This window comes from Amblyomma maculatum, chromosome 9 (genome assembly GCF_055883805.1).
Source record: "Amblyomma maculatum isolate TAMU_Amacu chromosome 9, ASM5588380v1, whole genome shotgun sequence".
NCBI lineage: Eukaryota > Metazoa > Arthropoda > Arachnida > Ixodida > Ixodidae > Amblyomma > Amblyomma maculatum.
Genome location: NC_139352.1, coordinates 77,517,381 through 77,536,435, shown reverse-complemented (window position 1 = coordinate 77,536,435; position 19,055 = coordinate 77,517,381). Strand labels below are relative to the sequence as shown.

Sequence of the window (19,055 nt, the reverse complement as noted above, 5' to 3'; positions counted from 1 at the left end):
TGCACGCCGCCGTTAGCGGACTTCGTGCTAGGCTAGCCGCTTGCAGCAGCAGCCGTTTGCAGAGGCAGGAAGGCAGACGTCCAACCGGTCCGTCGCAATGCTCAGTCGCTTGCCCGTTCACTCCGTGTCTTGAGTGGTTAGTGTCATTATGGAGGCGTTAATTCCCGTCATCAACAAGCTTCAAGATGTATTTAACACCATCGGCGCGGACGCGCTCCAGCTACCGCAGATCGTGGTTGTGGGCGCTCAGGTGAGGGAGGCTGTGGGAGTGCGCGCGTGCTCGTTCCTTCACCGGCATTGTTTTTTGTTTCACAGAGCTCGGGCAAGAGCTCGGTGTTGGAAAGCCTGGTGGGCCGGGACTTCCTGCCGCGTGGTTCGGGCATCGTGACCCGCCGACCTCTGGTACTGCAGTTGGTTTACGTCTCCAAGGACGATGTCCAGCACCGTTCAGCCGATGAAGGCACGCTGCAGCTTGAAGAGTGGGCCAAGTTTCTGCACACGAAGAACAAGGTCTACACGGACTTCGATGCCGTCAGGGAGGAAATCGAAGCCGAAACAGACCGCATGAGCGGGACCAACAAGGTGGGTGCAAAAGCCATAGTTCATTTACCTCATTCATTCTCGTGTGACGCGCTGCTTATCCAATTCCTCGTGATTCATAGCGATTGTCGCTTTGTAGTACTTCCCTCTGTTCTTGGTAAGTTTTGTGCATAGTGGTTGTTGTTGCTGTTGTTGATGTATATGTAGAAATATAGAAAAGGTCATTGCGCAATTTGAACATTACCCGCCGTTTTTTCTTTTTAATTTCCTTATTTTAGCAGTTGTAGAGTAGTTATTGAGTATAGCTTGATCAAACAAGCCGCACATTTCAGCTGCATTGTTTTTATAGTGCACCTGATCTCGTTGAAACTTATCAGCTCTTGCAGTTCATGTTTTTGTCTGCCACGCCTTCTGCTCCGAGCCTATCAATTTACTGTTAATACTACGATTCTAACCAGTACTCAAGAAACCTGTAGGACTCAGTCTTCCCACTGAAGAATAACCGTAATTTGAGATATATATTGAAGCACACAGTGTGGGAAAATCAGTGTGCACATGTATAATGAATTTCTGTGTCATTGGTACATTGGATCAGTTGCAAGCCATTGCTACATGAAGCACATGTTCCATGCGGCATAGCTGTTTAAACTGCTGCTAAAAAAGAACATCTTGAAAAAGGATGTACTTAAAATATGCAGCGAAAGAGTATAAATAGACTGCTTATTGTACACACCACATCAAAGCACCCATGTTAAAGCAGACCTATTGTTTGTTTGTTTGTTTGTTTATCTTCCTGATTTTTGCCCAAAGATAATTCTGGTCCAATGTCTAATGGAAAGCTATGCGTAAAACATTATTGCTTTGAATTTGGACCGTAGTGTAGTGTCTTTTACATTACTCTGCCCTCTTTCTACGTTTGAAGTTATTAAAGGTCTGACCGAGGGTATGCTGTCTCTCCGCTGAGCAGTGACACATAAGTAGAACATTGTTCATCTAGTGTCATTTTTTATAAGGGAAGCATTTGAAGATATATTTCTTGCCATTTCAGTGCAACTTGGATACGTGGCTACATAAATAAGAACAAAATTTGAGGTTTGTTCACAGAAATATATATATTTTTTTGCAAATGCCTGCTTACAGATGACTTCCTGTTTTTAGGCATAAATAATTAGCATTTTGGAGAATATTATGCTTGCCAAGATTTCATGTGCCCTATGTTGATCATGAGCTTTTGGAATTTTTATTTGTATACCAAAAGTTCTAGGGAGCTTACATGTAGTGATAGTCAGAGGTAACATGCCCTAGCATGAGCGGACTGAACCTTCAAACTGATCAGTGCAATGCTGGCTTCTTTTTCTATCTACAATAAAGGTACAGCTTCTACTATTTTCTCAGCAAAATTTGGGTGCACACGGGTAGTCTGTGCAACAGATTTTAAATTTGATAATCCAGAGCAGAAGCTGCATTAGTACACTCTGAAGAAAACTGCTAATGTGGGGAATTAACCTTCTGTGGCGTAGTGCTTTTCTGCCAAAATCCAACCAGATAGAGAATAGATAATTCTGTAGCCTTTCAATAAGCTGTTAGCTGAAAAATGGTTGAGATAGAAGACTGCATTTGTATCAAATAGATAGCTTGTTAGCAGGCTCTGAATTTAGACAGAGATGTCTGCTTTTTATTTTTTCCTTTCTTTAGCTTTTTTGCATATTTTTATTTCAATTAACATTCAATTAACATTGCTTCTGGGCTGCGGTAAAACATGCAGAGAACGCTTTTCTTCATCAACTCCTTACTTCATGTGGGCCAATTACTAAGGAACATAAAATTCCTCATGTTGTGTAGCTACTCGCTCAGCCCCTATGCTACAGACTAAAATGCCCAAAGCCAGTCTTGGGACACTGCAAACCTTGTTGGTGTGTGGCCTTGTTAGTCAGTCTTTTGAGACTGACTGAATAGTTTAGCTTACTGTAACACTTGCACCAATTCGGAGTGTAAATGACTGATAGCGGGGTGACATGCGCAGGGCATCTGCCCAGAGCCCATCAGCCTGAAGATATTCTCCAGCCGTGTGGTGAACCTTGCGCTGGTGGACTTGCCGGGTCTGACCAAAGTGCCGGTAGGAGACCAACCCGATGACATTGAGCAGCAGGTTCGGGCTCTCATCCTGCACTACATCAGCAACCCCAACTCACTCATCCTGGCAGTCACGGCTGCCAACACAGACTTTGCTACCTCAGAGGCTCTCAAGATGGCCCGAGAAGTGGACCCAGATGGTGTGTTGCTCTCTGCTCTCTTTTGAACACAGGGAGAAGCAGTCACATACTCTAATGCATCTAGCTCTTTCCACTTAGTCGTTCACCTCTACTATGAATGGCGTGTTAGCTATAAGCAGAACATGACCTGGCCATTTTTTTTTTATGCTAATGGCTTGTTGCAGATGCAACGACAACTAAGCCTAGTCAGAGGATTCATTTGTTGAAGGGGTAGAGACATCAGATTTTCTCTACCTCATTTTTGCTTTATGATTCTGCAAAGGCATTAGTAAACATATATCACTGTGTGAAATTTGCCTATGCTTAGTAAATAATTTATGAATGTATTTCCTCTGCCACACAGTTTCGGTTTCAGATTCCCAAACGAAGGTTCCGACGTCAGAAGTTGGTATGAAATTATGTGACGCATATAAAGACCACAATGTATTCGCTTCTTTATAGTTTGAATTTATGCAAGCATTTACGCTAAGCTGCTCCAGAAGCTGGAAAGACAGCGGCTATGCAAAGAGCCATTATGTTGCAGTTTTTGTGGGCCTCATGTCACCTCGTACTACAGCCTATGATGTCGGGACGTTTTTTCGGCAACCTTAAACCAAAACTGCAACTGTGGCAGAAAAATTGCTGTTGTAAATTATTTAATGAACGTAAGTGAATTTCACGCGGTTATACATTTTTACTGATGTCTTACGTGTAATTCTAAAGCAAAAAATACATAGTATTAGAAAAAGTCAATGTCTATCCCTTTGACGAAAACTTTGCGTTCCTGATCACATTCATGTAACTCTATAACAAAAATGCATTCAAGGCATGGCCCGTGATGGCTTTGGTAAGAAGCCACCATGTTATTTCAGTCATAATCTGATCCAACTCAAGAAAAACGTGGCAGATGGGCCCCCAAAGGAGGCCCTTTGGCCGACGGCATAGACTGCCACTCATGATGCCGCGTGTAATCCAATCAAAGCGTGGTAAACCTCCCTTTCACATGCCACACCTACGTTGTCATAGGTGGTCTATGAGAATCATGAGACATCTTGGGAATTGGTTGGTGCCAGTTGCTGCAATTGCCTTTGAAAGGCAGAAGCCAGTTTTTTCTTGATTTGTAGCTGACTATAGCGATGTGTGATCGGTCAAGTGCCATGGGACATTGCTGTGCTGTAAACCTTCACTGATGGTATCTCCTGCCGAGCAAAGGTTACATACTGAGGGCCGTGGCCAGTAGTGTTACGTTTGGGGTCGCGAGTGCCGGGGTAGCGTACCGCTGCGGCGCGCGGCCCCTCGGTAGCGTTGGCCTGGCGGCTCCGTGGACGGCGGACGGCATCAAAGGTGCCAGCAAAGACGAGGCGTCTTTTAACGAAACAACCTTTACTCTAACATCAGGAAGAAACGGGCAGTGATGCTGACCCGGAGAGATTACAGACACTCTCACACAGCTGGTGTCTAGCGTCGTGCCAACGGCGCGTCAAAGTAGTCTCTGTCCCAGCGGAGTCGGCCGCTGCTTTTTATAGGTTTTCCCGTTCACAGGGAAAGGGTAAACCCTCACAGGAAAGGGAGAGCCAAACATGTTGGTTCACGACGAATGACTCAATCGCAGGTGTTCCGACCTCATCTCCTCCACCTCCTGCAGACAGGAGAGGGCGACGCACTTTCCCTCGATCTCCAGGCTTGGCCAGCTTGTGCACACACACGCACACACATTTGGCGCGTGGCAGGAACACGCTGAGACTTGTCGGCGGGAGGAAGCGTTGCGCGGCCGATGAACGGCGTCGAAATGCCGATCCGCTCGCGGTTCTGCCTGTTGCTATGCGGTGGCCGCGTCAGCTGCCCCACTTGTCGGTGGAGAAACGTAACAGACTGCCCCGCCGGGGAAGGGAGATCCCGAAGGGCAGGGGACTGCATCCGCTGTCCGGAGGGATCGGGATGTTGCTGCTAGCCGGGTTCATCCGACTCTGTTTCTCTTGAGCCAGTCAGCCTGAAGAATTCCTTGGCAAGTCCGGGTTTCCAAGGCACTTTGCAACTTGTCTTCAGGAGAGATTTCTGATAACCCGCAACGTCACAACCACGCTAAAAACTCAACCGTTCAGTTAGCAAGCACGGCACAAACTTCACTAAGTTTTGCCAGACTATTTCCCTCTTATGCCCCCATCTACATTAAAGGGCAGCTCAGCAGCACTTGGAACGCGTCCACAAATTTGAAAATCGCATTTTCAAAACAGCACTTCAAACAAAGATAATACAATACAAATGTTCAAAATCCTATGCCAGGAAGAAAAACACCAAGAAGTGAAAACTGGGGCTTCTCACGTTATGGGCTCCGACTTAAGCCATCGGCGTTACCATTGAGATCACCTTTTTCACTAAAGCTTCGGCTGTCCGTTTCACGGAACAACCTTACCTTCCTGTTTCTGTGCGAAGAAACACATGAGCATGAATCACTCACATTTCGGAACAACCTATCCCTCTCCTTACGTGTTGCGCACCAGTCACGCATTTTCTGGGCACGGGCGCATTTGTGCCTTTGGGATAGTCGCTTTCTCTTTCGCGATAGCTTACACTTGCTCCATTCTTTCTCGCGCCTGCCTTTCCGTTTTTTTCTACGGCAGCACTGAAACACAGGCGTTTCGCTTTCTTTTTGCAATCGCTTCAGTTTGCTCTCCTTACGATGGCAGCGTTCTTTCTCGCGCCTGCCTTTCCGCGTTTTTCGTCGGCAGCGCGGGAATACTAGCCTTCTGCTTTCTTTCTGCAATCGTTTGAGTTTGCTCTCCTTACGATGGCAGCATTCTTTCTTGCGCCTGCCTTTCCGCGTTTTTCGGTGGCAGCACTTGAATACTCTAGTTCCACTTTCTTTCGCCGCGAGCTCTGGCAAGCTAGCGGTAACCGGAGCTAGTAGGACACCGGTGTCGTCTGAGTGGTCAAAGTGCGGCGCCGCGTCTGCATCGCAGCCAGCAGCGCATGACTCACTTTCCGTCAAGTCCGAACGACAACTGCTCACGCCAGCCCTCAAGCTAGGCATTTCCTCTGGCGGCGCCGCGGCGGCATCGCTTGACTCACTTTCATTCAAAGCCGAACAACCGCTTATGCCAGCCCTCAAGCTAGGCATTTCCTCTGGCTCGCCACTCACGTTACACGGGTCCTCCGATGAGCCGCATTGCTCAGCGCTAACCGGTGCACGATCAAGCTCCTTCGACAGCTGGGGCGCTTCGGATTGCGTGAGGGTCATGTGTGCTACGTCCGCGTTCGCACTGGGGTTGCTTTCGCGAATACAACCTAGCGTGGTATCAGGGCACGAACGATTCTGACTCTGCTCTGGTCGCTCGCTGTCGCCTTCGCAACTCTCGCTCTCTACAGCGGACGCGCACTCCTCGTCGGTCTGCCCTGGCTGATCACAACTCGCGGGCTGCGCAGTTTCCCAGATCGGCACTTCGTTTTTCTGCGTGCCCTGCTCTACGACACAGCTGATTTCGGAAACCGAAATTTTCTCATTTCCTAGCTGATTTCCATCTCCGTCGCGCTGTACACAAGCTTCTGCTTTCGACTCGAGAGGCGGTTCAGTTATTGCCAGTTCCCCACTCTCATTTGATGGAACTGTATCTCCTGCAGCTACTTGGGTCGGCATGCACTTCACCTCGCTTAACGGCGTCACTTCGGACTTCTCGCCGATTAAGCCTGTGCTAACCGTCTCAGCTAGTGGCTCGACCAAGGTAACACAATACTCCTCTGTTCGAGGCTCGGTCGGCTCGCTACTGCGGTCACGTTGCTCAGCCGCTTCCCGAAGCTGTTTCTCACACTCCGGTGCAAGCTCGATTTGCTCCGGAACTTCCGCACTGTTTAGCCAATCGCTTACAGCGTCTTTCAACTGATACGCCAAATCAAAGTACGACTTGTAACACTTTTTCTCGCTCTCATATCTTTTCCGAAGATCATGAGGCGTTATCTGATATCGTATCAGCAATGACTCTTTTAGTTCATCATAATTTTTTAAGCGGTCGCCAATCAATCGCTTGATTTCTTCCGACGCTTCAGCGGAGAGAAGAGCTACCAACATCTGCGCCCAACTATCTCGCTCGAAACGTTTACTTCTGCAGACACTTTCGAAGTCTGCCAAATACTTTGCCATATCCTCGGCGATGAGGAACGGTGGCGGACCGTCTCGCGGTATTGAACTGCTACAATGAATGGCATTAAAAGCTTTAATCTTTTCCACGCTCATTCCATGTGCTGAAATCTCCAGCTGTATCAGTTTGCTTACGCGGGCGTCCTCTTTCTCGTAACGTTCCCTACGTTCACGATCCTCTTTCTCGTGACGTTCACGTTCCTCTTTCTCGTGACGTTCACGTTCATCTTTTTCATGACGTTCGTCAATGATCTCAAGGCATTCCAAAAGCTCGTCATCTTCAGCTTCCAACGCAAGAATAGCCTTTAACACTTCTGGTTTTCTGAGTTTGTCTGACACATCCAGACCCAACTCCTCCGCAAGCTCTAGCAATTTCGGTTTGCGAAACGACTTCAAATCCAAACCCATGGCTGTTCCGAGTGCTGCCTTCTCTACTGCCCACTATTGCCTTGCTGCAATTAACCCAGCAACAACGACAACACAATTACCAGCTCTGTTCTCTACTTAACAAAAGCCTGGCAAAACTCAGTAGAAGAAAGTCCCGCACTCACCAAACCTCGCAGCCAAGAATCCAACGCAGTCGTTCCGCTGCAGGCAACCAGTCATCACACAGGGCTCGTTGCACTGCTCCCGCCTTTCCGCTGAGCTGCTTTGATTCACGAGTCACGCCTCGGACATCTCCGCTCTTCCCACCACATGTTGCACCTCGGTCAGGCCTGGCTCGTTTCACCGACCACGGTCACTGCTTGGTCGTCCTCGTCTCTCCGCTTTCCGCTGTTCACCAGTTGTTGGACAACGGTATCGCCTGGCTCGTCCCTCCAACCACGGTTACGGCTTGGTCGTCGTCGTCCCACCGCTGTTCACCAATTGTTACATTTGGGGTCGCGAGTGCCGGGGTAGCGTACCGCTGCGGCGCGCGGCCCCTCGGTAGCGTTGGCCTGGCGGCTCCGTGGACGGCGGACGGCATCAAAGGTGCCAGCAAAGACGAGGCGTCTTTTAACGAAACAACCTTTACTCTAACATCAGGAAGAAACGGGCAGTGATGCTGACCCGGAGAGATTACAGACACTCTCACACAGCTGGTGTCTAGCGTCGTGCCAACGGCGCGTCAAAGTAGTCTCTGTCCCAGCGGAGTCGGCCGCTGCTTTTTATAGGTTTTCCCGTTCACAGGGAAAGGGTAAACCCTCACAGGAAAGGGAGAGCCAAACATGTTGGTTCACGACGAATGACTCAATCGCAGGTGTTCCGACCTCATCTCCTCCACCTCCTGCAGACAGGAGAGGGCGACGCACTTTCCCTCGATCTCCAGGCTTGGCCAGCTTGTGCACACACACGCACACACATTTGGCGCGTGGCAGGAACACGCTGAGACTTGTCGGCGGGAGGAAGCGTTGCGCGGCCGATGAACGGCGTCGAAATGCCGATCCGCTCGCGGTTCTGCCTGTTGCTATGCGGTGGCCGCGTCAGCTGCCCCACTTGTCGGTGGAGAAACGTAACAGTAGGTAATGTAGTGCTGTAGTGCACAAGCACCTCAAGGGTGTGGGTACATATAAGCACGTGACTGATTTGTGAGTGGCAAAGGAGCCTTTGCAAGCACGTGAAGTGCTTGTGCCTCCTAATTTCAGTTACCGCCAGAATTCAGCAATATCAGGTCCACCATAGTTGCATACTCCTTGAGATGCACTATTAGGTAGCTTGACTTCAATTGGAATGCTGAATATACTGAATTTGGGCCTGTAGCAGGTGTGAGAGTTATAACAAACTGGCCTATATTATGGAAGAACTTATAGTCATGTGTGTTTTATTGTAAGGCATTTGAATGCATATATATGGCAGTGAAGGAGCATATGCAAAGATTTGTTTATAATAAGTTCATTAAGCTTGTCTCATTATTTAATGGTCTGCTGCAGTTCGTATGGCAGGGAAATCTGCATATTATTTATTAAAGAACTTGATTAGTTCTTATTTTTCTTCGTGGTCACTTCTGTGCAGCTATAGGGTGGCAGTTGAGTGTATTCTAAAGAGCTCTTACTCCATTACTTCTTTGTGTATGCACCATGGTCTCTTGATTCGATCATGACTGTTGTGTAGCAGGTTTTTGCACCACATTTTCCTGCGATATAGCTAGTTAGGCTATTGCATCTTGATTACTCTTAGGCAAAGCTTTTGCACCATGCAGATGGCATCTGTAGTTTCTCCATTCAAGTGAATGCATTTTTTGTCAGCTCATCACTGTTCATATAAAGATTGTCATTCAGCTACGTGCTATGGAAGTCACAAGCAAAAATGATGATAAAGATTGCACCAAAGAACATGTGAGGATGAGACAGGTGCTATTTTTATCCTCCCCTCTTTTTTGGTGCAGTCCTTCGTACTGTTTTTACCACTGAATCATGTTCAACCGATTAACCCTTCATGTAATCTTGTTACTGGAGAAATTTCCTGGTGAAATCACTTGCGAGGAGAGTATCCCATTGGGACTGCCCAGTCTTTATACTCGGAGACATAAAAACAATTGCATATATTTTTTTTTCACCAAATCTTGTCATGCTTCGGTGCTGACATTTCCAGCAGGCTGGACTCCCGTACAAGTAACCCTTATTTCTCTTCCTTTCTATCCCACCTACCCTTCCTTGCAAATGGATGACATATTAGCAGTAGTGACCTTTTCCAAATTTTTTTTGCAATCTGATGAGTTTGTGACCACCTCTCTGTAGCTGCCCACTTGAAGTGGCATACTACTGCTGGTGTCATCACACTGTTTAAACTATCACACCATATAAACACGGAGGAGTACTAGGTGTGCAAAGATGTGGTGGAAGGGAGATGGGACAGCAGGTTCCTTTTATAGCTTGCATATAAATTACTCTCATCCTGTATGCAGGCGTGCTTCTGCTGAATTAATTCTAAGTGCCTTCAGGTGGTTCCACAACATCTTAACACATTTAGCACTCTCCTGTGTTTTTTTCTAGCACCTGCAAGGGACAATAGTGCCAACTCATGGTACGGCTCGCAACTAGGTCTCCTGAAGTGTGTGCATTCACTTTCACACATTTAAAACAAACTTTTATGCTGGCTTTGGCTCATTTGCCTGTGTGTCTTTGTTTGTGTATGTGTACAGGTCGCCGCACTTTAGCTGTAATTACCAAGCTGGACTTGATGGATGCGGGCACGGATGCCATAGATGTGCTGTGCGGCCGGGTGATTCCAGTGAAGCTGGGCATCATTGGTGTAGTGAATCGCTCGCAGCAAGACATCAAGGACCGCAAGCCCATTGCGGACGCCCTGCGCGATGAAGCACTGTTCCTGCAACGCAAGTACCCTGCCCTGGCGGCCCGCAATGGCACCGAGTACCTGGCCAAGACTCTTAACCGGTTACTTATGCACCACATCCGTGACTGTTTGCCCGAGCTGAAGACTCGTGTCAACGTCATGATCTCCCAGTTCCAGTCCTTACTCAGCTCTTATGGCGAGGCCGTCCAGGACCAGGTAATGGCATCTGGCTCTTATTTTTTCTTCTTTCTTTTTTCATCTCTGTATGCTCGTTTTGCTGGAGCAAGCTATGGACGCGGTTAAACCACCTTTCTTAAAATTGGATTGTAGAATAGTGGGAGAATGCCTGTGTTAATTGAGTCGCTACATTCTGATGACAAATGGTCTACTTTCATCAAAAACTGATTCCTTCTAAGTTAGGAAACGTCCAAGACTGAAATACAGTTCTTCACAAGCAAAGTTTGTCGCGTCAAGAATGCCCTTTCATACAGACCTTTGAAATTAGGTTGGTATTCACTTCCGAAGGTTGATCACGGTGTTCTTATTGGTCTTGACATCATGGCTCTGCACTGTCTAGCAGGAAAAGAATAAAGTCAATTTTCTCTGGAATGGATGTGTCTTTTGCTTGTGCACAGACATCAGCGTAGCCAAAAAAAGGCCACAGAATCGGTGTTTACTTGCAAGACAAGTTCAGTGGAGACCTTATTAGCATCTCCACATCTATAGTCATAGGCCTCTGTCATCTGTTCTGTCGATTTCTTGGAAGCATTCAGAAATTGATGACTTGTGACTGGAACACTTTTTTGTTAATACGATAAGTGGCACGTCTTTCACATTTCGGTGCACCAGGTTATAAGTCGTGGTCTTCTTGGCTTGTGCAGGGCCAGACGCTTCTCCAGATCATCACCAAGTTTGCCTCGTCTTACTGTGCCACCATTGAGGGCACTGCACGCAACATTGAGACAACCGAGCTATGTGGGGGTGCACGCATCTGCTACATTTTCCACGAGACTTTTGGCCGCACCCTGGATTCCATTCACCCGCTGGGGGGCCTCAGCACTCTTGACATTCTCACTGCCATTCGCAATGCCACGGTAGGGGGCCTCATTGCAGCCTATTTGTTGTGCTTTTCACATCTGTGTGAACTATCATGTCACTTAGTGTCTTACGGCAGTTGCAACAATCTAAAAATTGTGCTCTTCTCTTTGTGCAGAAAAAAGACTACAAAAAGAAGAGAGACCACAGGGCTCTTGAAACAATGTACATATTTTAAAAACTTTTAGTCTCTATGCAATGAAAATGAATAGTTTTGGTCAGTTGTTTATGCCGATTTCAAATATGTTAATAATTTTAATGATATTTTAGCTAGTTTTTAAAATATTTATTTTCAATTCTTCGGTTATAGGACCATTAGCGATAAAGTCACTTATCAGGAAATCATTATTAAAATATGACTAGATAGTATAGACCAGGTCATGGAGGTAAATTACTGTAGTGCTATCTATAGGCGCCGCAGCGAAACGACTGCTCTGGACTGCCAAACGAGGTGACCACGCATATACGTCGTGTTTGCTCATTTGTGTTTCTTTGAAGTTTTCGCTTCAGAGTTCTCATAGAATTGTCCGAAGTTAATTCCAGCCTCACGGCTAGACTGTTTTGCCCATCTCTCAATGGCAGGCGCAAGAGCAGCATCCACAAGTGGAGTGGGAGGTTTGGGTAAGGCCGTGGTACCTTTATATGCAAAAATACTACAGCCGTGACTTTTCCAATTTGATATGTATGCCCAATAATATGCCATATACTAGCAAGGCCCTTGCAGTATGTAATACATTATACGTTGTGGGCGATTCCTCTGCCCGAGGCATGCGCACGACAAAACACACAGTGGGCCGTGTAACAAACATTCTTTATCTCACGTTAAGCGCGGGCGTCGTCGAGGCCGTCCGGGGTCGTCGTCCGGGTGTCTGCGGGTCGTTCTCGTGGAGAGAGCCAGGGGAGAAGCAGGAGCGACGAGCCAGGAACCAAGAAGGGCCAGACGGCGGCACGAGCCTTCCTTTATAGACCCCTCGCGCGGGACCGGTTATCCCCGAACGAGCGGGGAGAGGGAAACCGGCAGCGCGCAAGGAGCCTTGGGAAGGCGGCGCGGCCGTTGAAAGCGCGGCGCGCCACGGGCGCTAGAGATATGTGGCGTGGGCCCCCACAACCTTTGCATGATATTTGCAAAAATCTTTCACAGCCTGCACCTCGCAGATACAATGCAGCAAGAGCGGATAAACACGTCGCATTTGCGCGCATTCCTTGATGTCCCCGCTTTTATTTCAGCAGGGCAAAATAAGTAGGTAGCATTAGATCAACTGAACTGGAGCAACGAGAAAGTTGATGCAGAATCGGAATGCCATGCCATTCCGATTCTGTCGTAATATTTGATGGTTTGATGTTGCTTATCATAACAGAGTTGGAACGCAACGCGGGCAACTGTTAAAAAAATGATCCTTCCTTGCAATTCCAACTCATCTAATGCTTATTCCTTCTGCCCTGCTGAAGGAAAAACAAACATCAAGGAATGAGTGCAAATACGACATGTTTACTTGCAGCTAGTTGCAGAATTGCGTCTGTTATGAGGTGAAGGCTGTTAGATGTTTGCAGACATCACTCGAATGTATATTTTATGTACTACAAGGGTTTTGCTAGTGCATGCCATGTTATTGAGCATTCATATGAAATTGGAAAAGTCACAGCAGCAGTAGTTCTGCATAGAAATATACCATGCCCTTACCTGAACCATTCACTTCACTTCTGGACGCTTTGCATGCTCCTGCCATCGCGAGGTGTGCAAGACAGCCTTACCGTGAGACTGAAATGAACTTTAGATGAATTTACGAGTCCCCATTTGCGAAAATTTAAAAGAAACTTAAAAGGGTGAGCGCAACATACATCCGTGGCCGCCTCGTTTCGCAGTCCAGAGCAGTCATTTCGCTGCAGCGCCGGTCGAGGAGCCACAGCGCTCTCAAATGGCGGCGTTCAATTTACCCTCTGTGCTGTGGTCTATACAGTATAAGAAACAATGTACAAACTACTTTTTTTGTCAAAGCAATATTTGTAATTTTACAACTTGTTGAAGTTCGATGTGAGGAAATATGGTTGACAAACTGTTTTACTGAGAGTGCACACAAAAACTAGCAAGCGCAAAATCAGACATCTGTTCTCAACTATTTGTATAGTTTAGTCACTTAGCAGCATGCTGCAATAAAAATGATTCCTTTTTCTGCTCTAGATGCAAAAATAACCATCCATCTTGTAAACTAGCAAACCGTCAAAAATTTGTGTTTTGCGAAAATGAGAAGTAACAAGCAGAGATGGTACGTATTCAGCTTGTTTGCACCTTGTAAAGTGAAATGAATGACCCAGGAAGTGAATAAATTAGTAGATATGTAGAAGGAAGGCTGCAGACTTCCAAAATGCCATTTTCAAAATTGCCTTCTTCGCTATTTTCGGAAAAGAACTTTGTGTGTTATGCTGCCTCAGCACATGTGCCATGCTGCCTCAGCACACGAGGTACAGCTTTGCGTTGTACGCCATGCTGCTGTGGCACGTGCCCCTGTGCAAGCGCGTTGATACGCACCCTGCTAGGCGGCAGAGCGGGACTGAAGCGGGGCAGTGGCGCCTTTGGCAGGGCCCGCGGCCAGCCCTTTTTGTTCCGGAGGTGTCCTTTGAGCTGTTGGTCAAAAGGCAGATCCGGCGCCTGGAGGAGCCGAGCCTGCGCTGCGTCGAGCTAGTGCACGAGGAGATGCAGCGCATCATCCAGCACTGTGGCACCGAGGTGCAGCAGGAGATGCTGCGCTTCCCCAAGCTCCACGAGTGCATCGTTGAGGTGGTCACCCAACTTCTCCGGCGCCGGCTGCCAACTGCCAATGCCATGGTGGAGAACCTAGTCGCCATTGAACTGGCCTACATTAACACCAAGCACCCGGACTTCCATGACGTGGCCAGTGCCCTCACCAAGGCAACGCGTGCCCACGAGGCAGCCCTCGCCGCCCAAGATGGCTTGCCAGAGGTGAGTTGCCGCCACTGTTACTGCCCAACCAAAAGTGTATTGTATGCTGCATGTGGCAGATACTGTGTATTAGGGTGCCTGTCTCCATCATTGGAAAACAATTTGGAGGCGCTGGAGTCATCTTCTCTGTGATGGGATATAGAGTTTCTTGTGCTGCATGCCTGGATGAAATAGTTTTCCTTGATTATGTGTCCACTTGTGAGAAGGGCACTTGGAACGCTATGAGTGTATCAGAAGCACTATAACTGAAGGCTCATGAAAGTGAACAGACTGCTATTGGCATTGCCACTGGAGTCACACAAAGGTTTAGACTTGCTGCACTGTCTTTTCTGGTGCACTGTAGCAAAAGCGCACGCTCAAAAGGTGCACGTGACCTTACTCGTAAATATTTCAGATTAATACTAGGGGCTCGGCAGCTAGCCATTCTCGTTGCTGTGTTGAAGTGGGACAGTGTCGGGGATTTTACTTTGCTTAGGATTGACTATTGTGCTAAGCCATGATTGTTGTCTTTGTCATAAACTTTGCTTCTCTCCTCAAATGCATTTAAAGTGCAACTCTATTTTTGTTTTTTAGAACAACTTGAGTTGACAGTCGCGTTAGATACTGCGTGCCTTCTCTTTTAACGCCACAACATACCATTTCATAGCGAAATACCAAATGGAACCATTTTAGAACAGCAAAATCGACAAACTGAAGCCGTACTTCTTCCGAGCCAAGGACGAATCTTTGTGCGACACAATGGTGGTGTCACGAACATAAATAGAAAAGCACTCTTATATGCATTAAATTGCAGAAGCAGTGACTGAAAGCAATGAATCATTTCATATATGCCTGAGATGACCTGATACAAGCCTCAAAGTTCTTTCTCTGAAGTGTTGCGCATAGGAATCACCTGAACTGTGCCTATTAAAGGCGTGAACTACGGAGTTACTACTTTGTGCTGGAATGAAATGCCGCATGGCTGCCAAACTTGATGGATCATAGAGATCAGGAACAAGATAGAAACCTGCTATGGGTCTGGTTACATTAGATTGTGGTTAACGCTTGGCCACATTTTTGTATGCTATTATTCAGTAGATAAGTTTGGGATTTTCAGGTCACTATATTTATCACACTCCGTGGAACTGAATGCAAAATATGTTGCTGCCTATTGCAGGGTCGTCGGGCAGCGGCTGGTGATGTTGCAGCATCTGTGCCGGCCGTCACCAGCAGCAGCAGTAGCAGTCTCGCGGGAGAATTGAGCAACCCAACCACTCCGGCCAAGAAGCCAGTCAACCTACTCTCGGAGGAGGTATGCCAAGCACTGTTCGCACCCGTTGTCAGTTGACCAATTTCGAAATCCTGCTGCGCTAGGCTTCTGTAAGATAGATAGTGGCAAGTTATCAATTCAGGCATCTGCCACAGTCTGTGTCAGAAGGTTCCATACTTCAATTTCCCAGCATAGGGATTCACAGGAATTTAAAAAAGACAACTGTACAAGTGCTCACTGTCAACTAAAAATTCTCTTTGAAAGTTGGAACCTTGTGAAAAGGAAGGCTTAAAAAAGAAAACTGTTACAGGAAGGGTGCGGAGTTCAATATACCGAAGGACCGGTGAAATTGAGTTTGATATACGGCGCAGCTTTCCTATACTTTTACATGGGATTTTCAAGGAGATCTTTCGTGAGTTCGATATAACCAAAATTCAAATTATCAGGGTTCGATATATCCGGGTTCGACTGTTAATGCTCACTGAATATGGATTTACATACTGGTGTGCAGTTGCTTCTCTTTTTTTTTTTTATTTAGTTATACAAACCTTAAAGTACCTTTTATGGTTTGCTCTTTGAAATTTCTAGTGTAGAGTGAGTGGATACTGTTGCCAAACTACTATTTGCGATCTATCAGAAGTATAGGAGGTTAGAATAGTTGTGGGGTCTCTTGTAGTGATATGCTTGCAATGGTTAGAATAGTTGTGGCGTCTCTTGTAGTGATATGCTTGCAATGGTTGTTTTGCAGCCAACTACGGGACCTCGCAAGTTATCCGCTCGGGAGCAGCGGGACTGCGAAGTGATTGGTGAGTGTTGGCTCCAAAATTTTCATTTCTGCTCGCTGCTTAGTGCTTAGCCGTGATGTTTCATTTTGGGAATTGACCCTTTTCAGAGAATTTTCGTGGGTTTTCAGTTTATCAGGGATGTTTAAAAACCAATAAATCTTTTAAAACCAGAACCAGTTAAGGTAATTTTCAGTCACGGCATGGATCATCACTGCGTTTTACTAGCCAGACATTGTAGGATATATAGTGTGGAATATGTACAGTGAGAAGCAGATGGGTGTCTTGAAAAAGCCTGGTATTGGGATCTTCGGTTGGGATATTGGGCTGGGTTGACTGATCTCAGTTTCAAGGGAGTGAGGACGCAGCGGGGAAGCAGATTTCACTGGACACGTGTTAATGACATGGTACCACGTGGCATTGCACGCAGAGCGGCTGATCCGGTCATACTTCCTGATTGTGCGTAAGAACATCCAGGACTCGGTGCCCAAGGCGATCATGCACTTTCTGGTCAACTTTGTCAAGGACAACCTACAGAGTGAGCTAGTGACACATCTGTACAAGCACGACAGCTTCAACCAGCTGCTGGCAGAGTCGGAGCACGTAGCAGTGCGGCGGCGTGAGGCAGCTCAGATGGTCAAGGTATGTGCTCCCTCTAGTTTTCCTCTTCTCTCTTTTAGGGGTGTGCAAATAAGAATCGATTAACATATTCAATTCAGATTAAAAATTTCTAATGTTTGCACACCCCTAAAATTTTGTAATGAGAGTCGAACACGAAACGCTGCGACAAAATTGGGAACAGATGAAATTTGTGTTACATCGTATGTACAGTGCAGAAACATGCCCATTATTAATTTGCTGACCACTTTGGAAAGACGCTCATTCCACTAGCACTCTGTGCCATGCATACTTAGCAGCCAAAAGCATTGAACATTCGTCTGGCCGCAGTAGGGGGTAGGCTTATGAACTCGGTGGGGTCAGGTATAAGGGAATGCTGGTGGCAGATGTGAATGCAGCATTTTTCACATTCATTTTTCTATTTCAACCACATTTTGTGAGCTTTGCTGGGAATACTGCTTTGCCAAGCACTTTATACTCATGTCAGCACAATTTAGAGAGGGGATTTAAGGTTCAGCCTGGGTAATGTGCATTTTTATTGCACTCTTTGTAGCATTCGGTGATTTGAGAATGGATCTAATGATATCTTGATGCGTCTAAAAACCGGTTTGCATGTGTCAGAAATGACTGGAATCTAGTTTGTAATAAGTATGTCACACTTTTTTTTTTTGCAGGCATTACACAAAGCAAGTCAGATTATCGGTGAAATACGGGAGACCCACATGTGGTGACTTTCCTTCGGCCTCCTAGATGGCGTGTAGTATTGTTAAATGAGATGCACCCGACATAAAGGCGTTCCAGCACAGACCCATCCTGTGTCCGTCGCATCAACGGTCATTATGCCTTGCCTTGGATGTGAACAGCGCTCCAAGTACAAATTCTCCTTCACTGCATTGCTAGCACACCGTTTGCCGGGCACGAGAACATTAATATCCAGTTGCTTTTTGTGTATAGAAAATTTGTCTTTTCTCGGAAGATGACAGTGTTACCATATTTGCCACCAAAAAAAGTCGAGAGCTATGTGGCAAATTTTATCTTGAGGTCTGCTTTCAAAGGTGAAAGGATGGCTTCCTACAGAGGAAGCTTTCTCATGTTTTCTGTTATTCTTTAGTTTGACACTTGTGGAGGAGATTACTGAAATGTGTTATACTGCCCTCAGCACATGTGATGAAGGCCAGCCGTGTTTTCTGCAAATACGAGGTGCATGTGCTGTTAACGTCCGTGTTAACCACCAGAAGAAAATGTTACCTTATACCTGCTGTACTTAGCCTTCACCATGTGTTGCATTTGGCAAGAGGATTTGCCACTGCCTTAGTTTGCTTGAAAGCTTGCAAATGTGGTCCAACAGTGTGTGGCACAGATATGTGCTTTTCTAGGTTAACGTTCCCACAAGAGGATTATTTCTTTCTATGGCTTTCAGTGCACAAACTATGCTCTCTGCTACACAGGTATTTGCAAATTGTGCATGCATTTATAGTTAAAAATTGTGAAACCAGTGCATTGGTGGTCTAAATATTAAAGAGCATAATTAGTCTCATAACATAGTCATACTATGCTGGCTCATTCTGCAGTAGGTGGCAGCAGTTAGTAGGTTGGATGGCGGCTGGTGTGTCAGTTTTGAGCTTCGGATCGTAAGTACTTTTCATTTTAATGAATGCATGTGTGCATAAAAATTCTGTTATAAAAAATGAATACCAATGAATTCTTGTCAAAGTTGTATCAAGAGCCAAGAGTCAAGCGAATTATGCACAATAAATCTGCTGTACTAAAGCCGTGAACAAAGTTTTTGCATTGCGTACCCAAGTGCTACTTCACCAGCAGCTATGTAGGCAGTATTGTCTATAGTTGTGCACATACATGTTTGATATATTCACTTCTCGGCAAATGCCCATGTTCTTGCAGGCTGAGGTCAGCCTTGAATTTTATTCCACAGATTGATGGGCATGACACAAGCCCTCATAATTAAACATAACAAAATAAATGTTTTCTGGATGGGAGGCGAGGCAGAACCTTTTTGAAATATTCAGCAGACATTAACTTCTACTCATCGGCGGGAGGTTGCTTTAGTTTCCACACATAGCTTAAGGAACTTAATGGTTGTACGAATTACCCTTGCAAAAGCCATCCTTGCCCTTGAGCTCTATTACTGTGTGCC

At 46.4% G+C, this 19,055-nt stretch overlaps 1 protein-coding gene across 2 annotated transcripts; it reads left to right on the top strand.

Annotated features, from left to right (window-relative positions):
• The first annotated feature begins 2 nt into the window (after positions 1 to 2).
• Positions 3 to 18,682, top strand: Drp1 (dynamin related protein 1). 2 transcript variants are annotated; one of them, XM_084579131.1, is made up of 10 exons: positions 3 to 250; positions 316 to 582; positions 2,564 to 2,813; positions 10,046 to 10,413; positions 11,079 to 11,291; positions 13,856 to 14,251; positions 15,408 to 15,542; positions 16,249 to 16,306; positions 16,713 to 16,924; positions 17,575 to 18,682. In XM_084579131.1, exons 1-10 carry the CDS (start codon positions 149 to 151, stop codon positions 17,629 to 17,631), a joined length of 2,058 nt encoding a protein of 685 aa, XP_084435257.1. In that variant the 5' UTR covers positions 3 to 148; the 3' UTR covers positions 17,632 to 18,682. The 2 variants fall into 2 exon arrangements, with proteins under 2 accessions (XP_084435257.1, XP_084435258.1); XM_084579132.1 differs by having other exon boundaries at positions 4 to 250; positions 13,871 to 14,251.
• Positions 18,683 to 19,055: the final 373 nt, after the last annotated feature.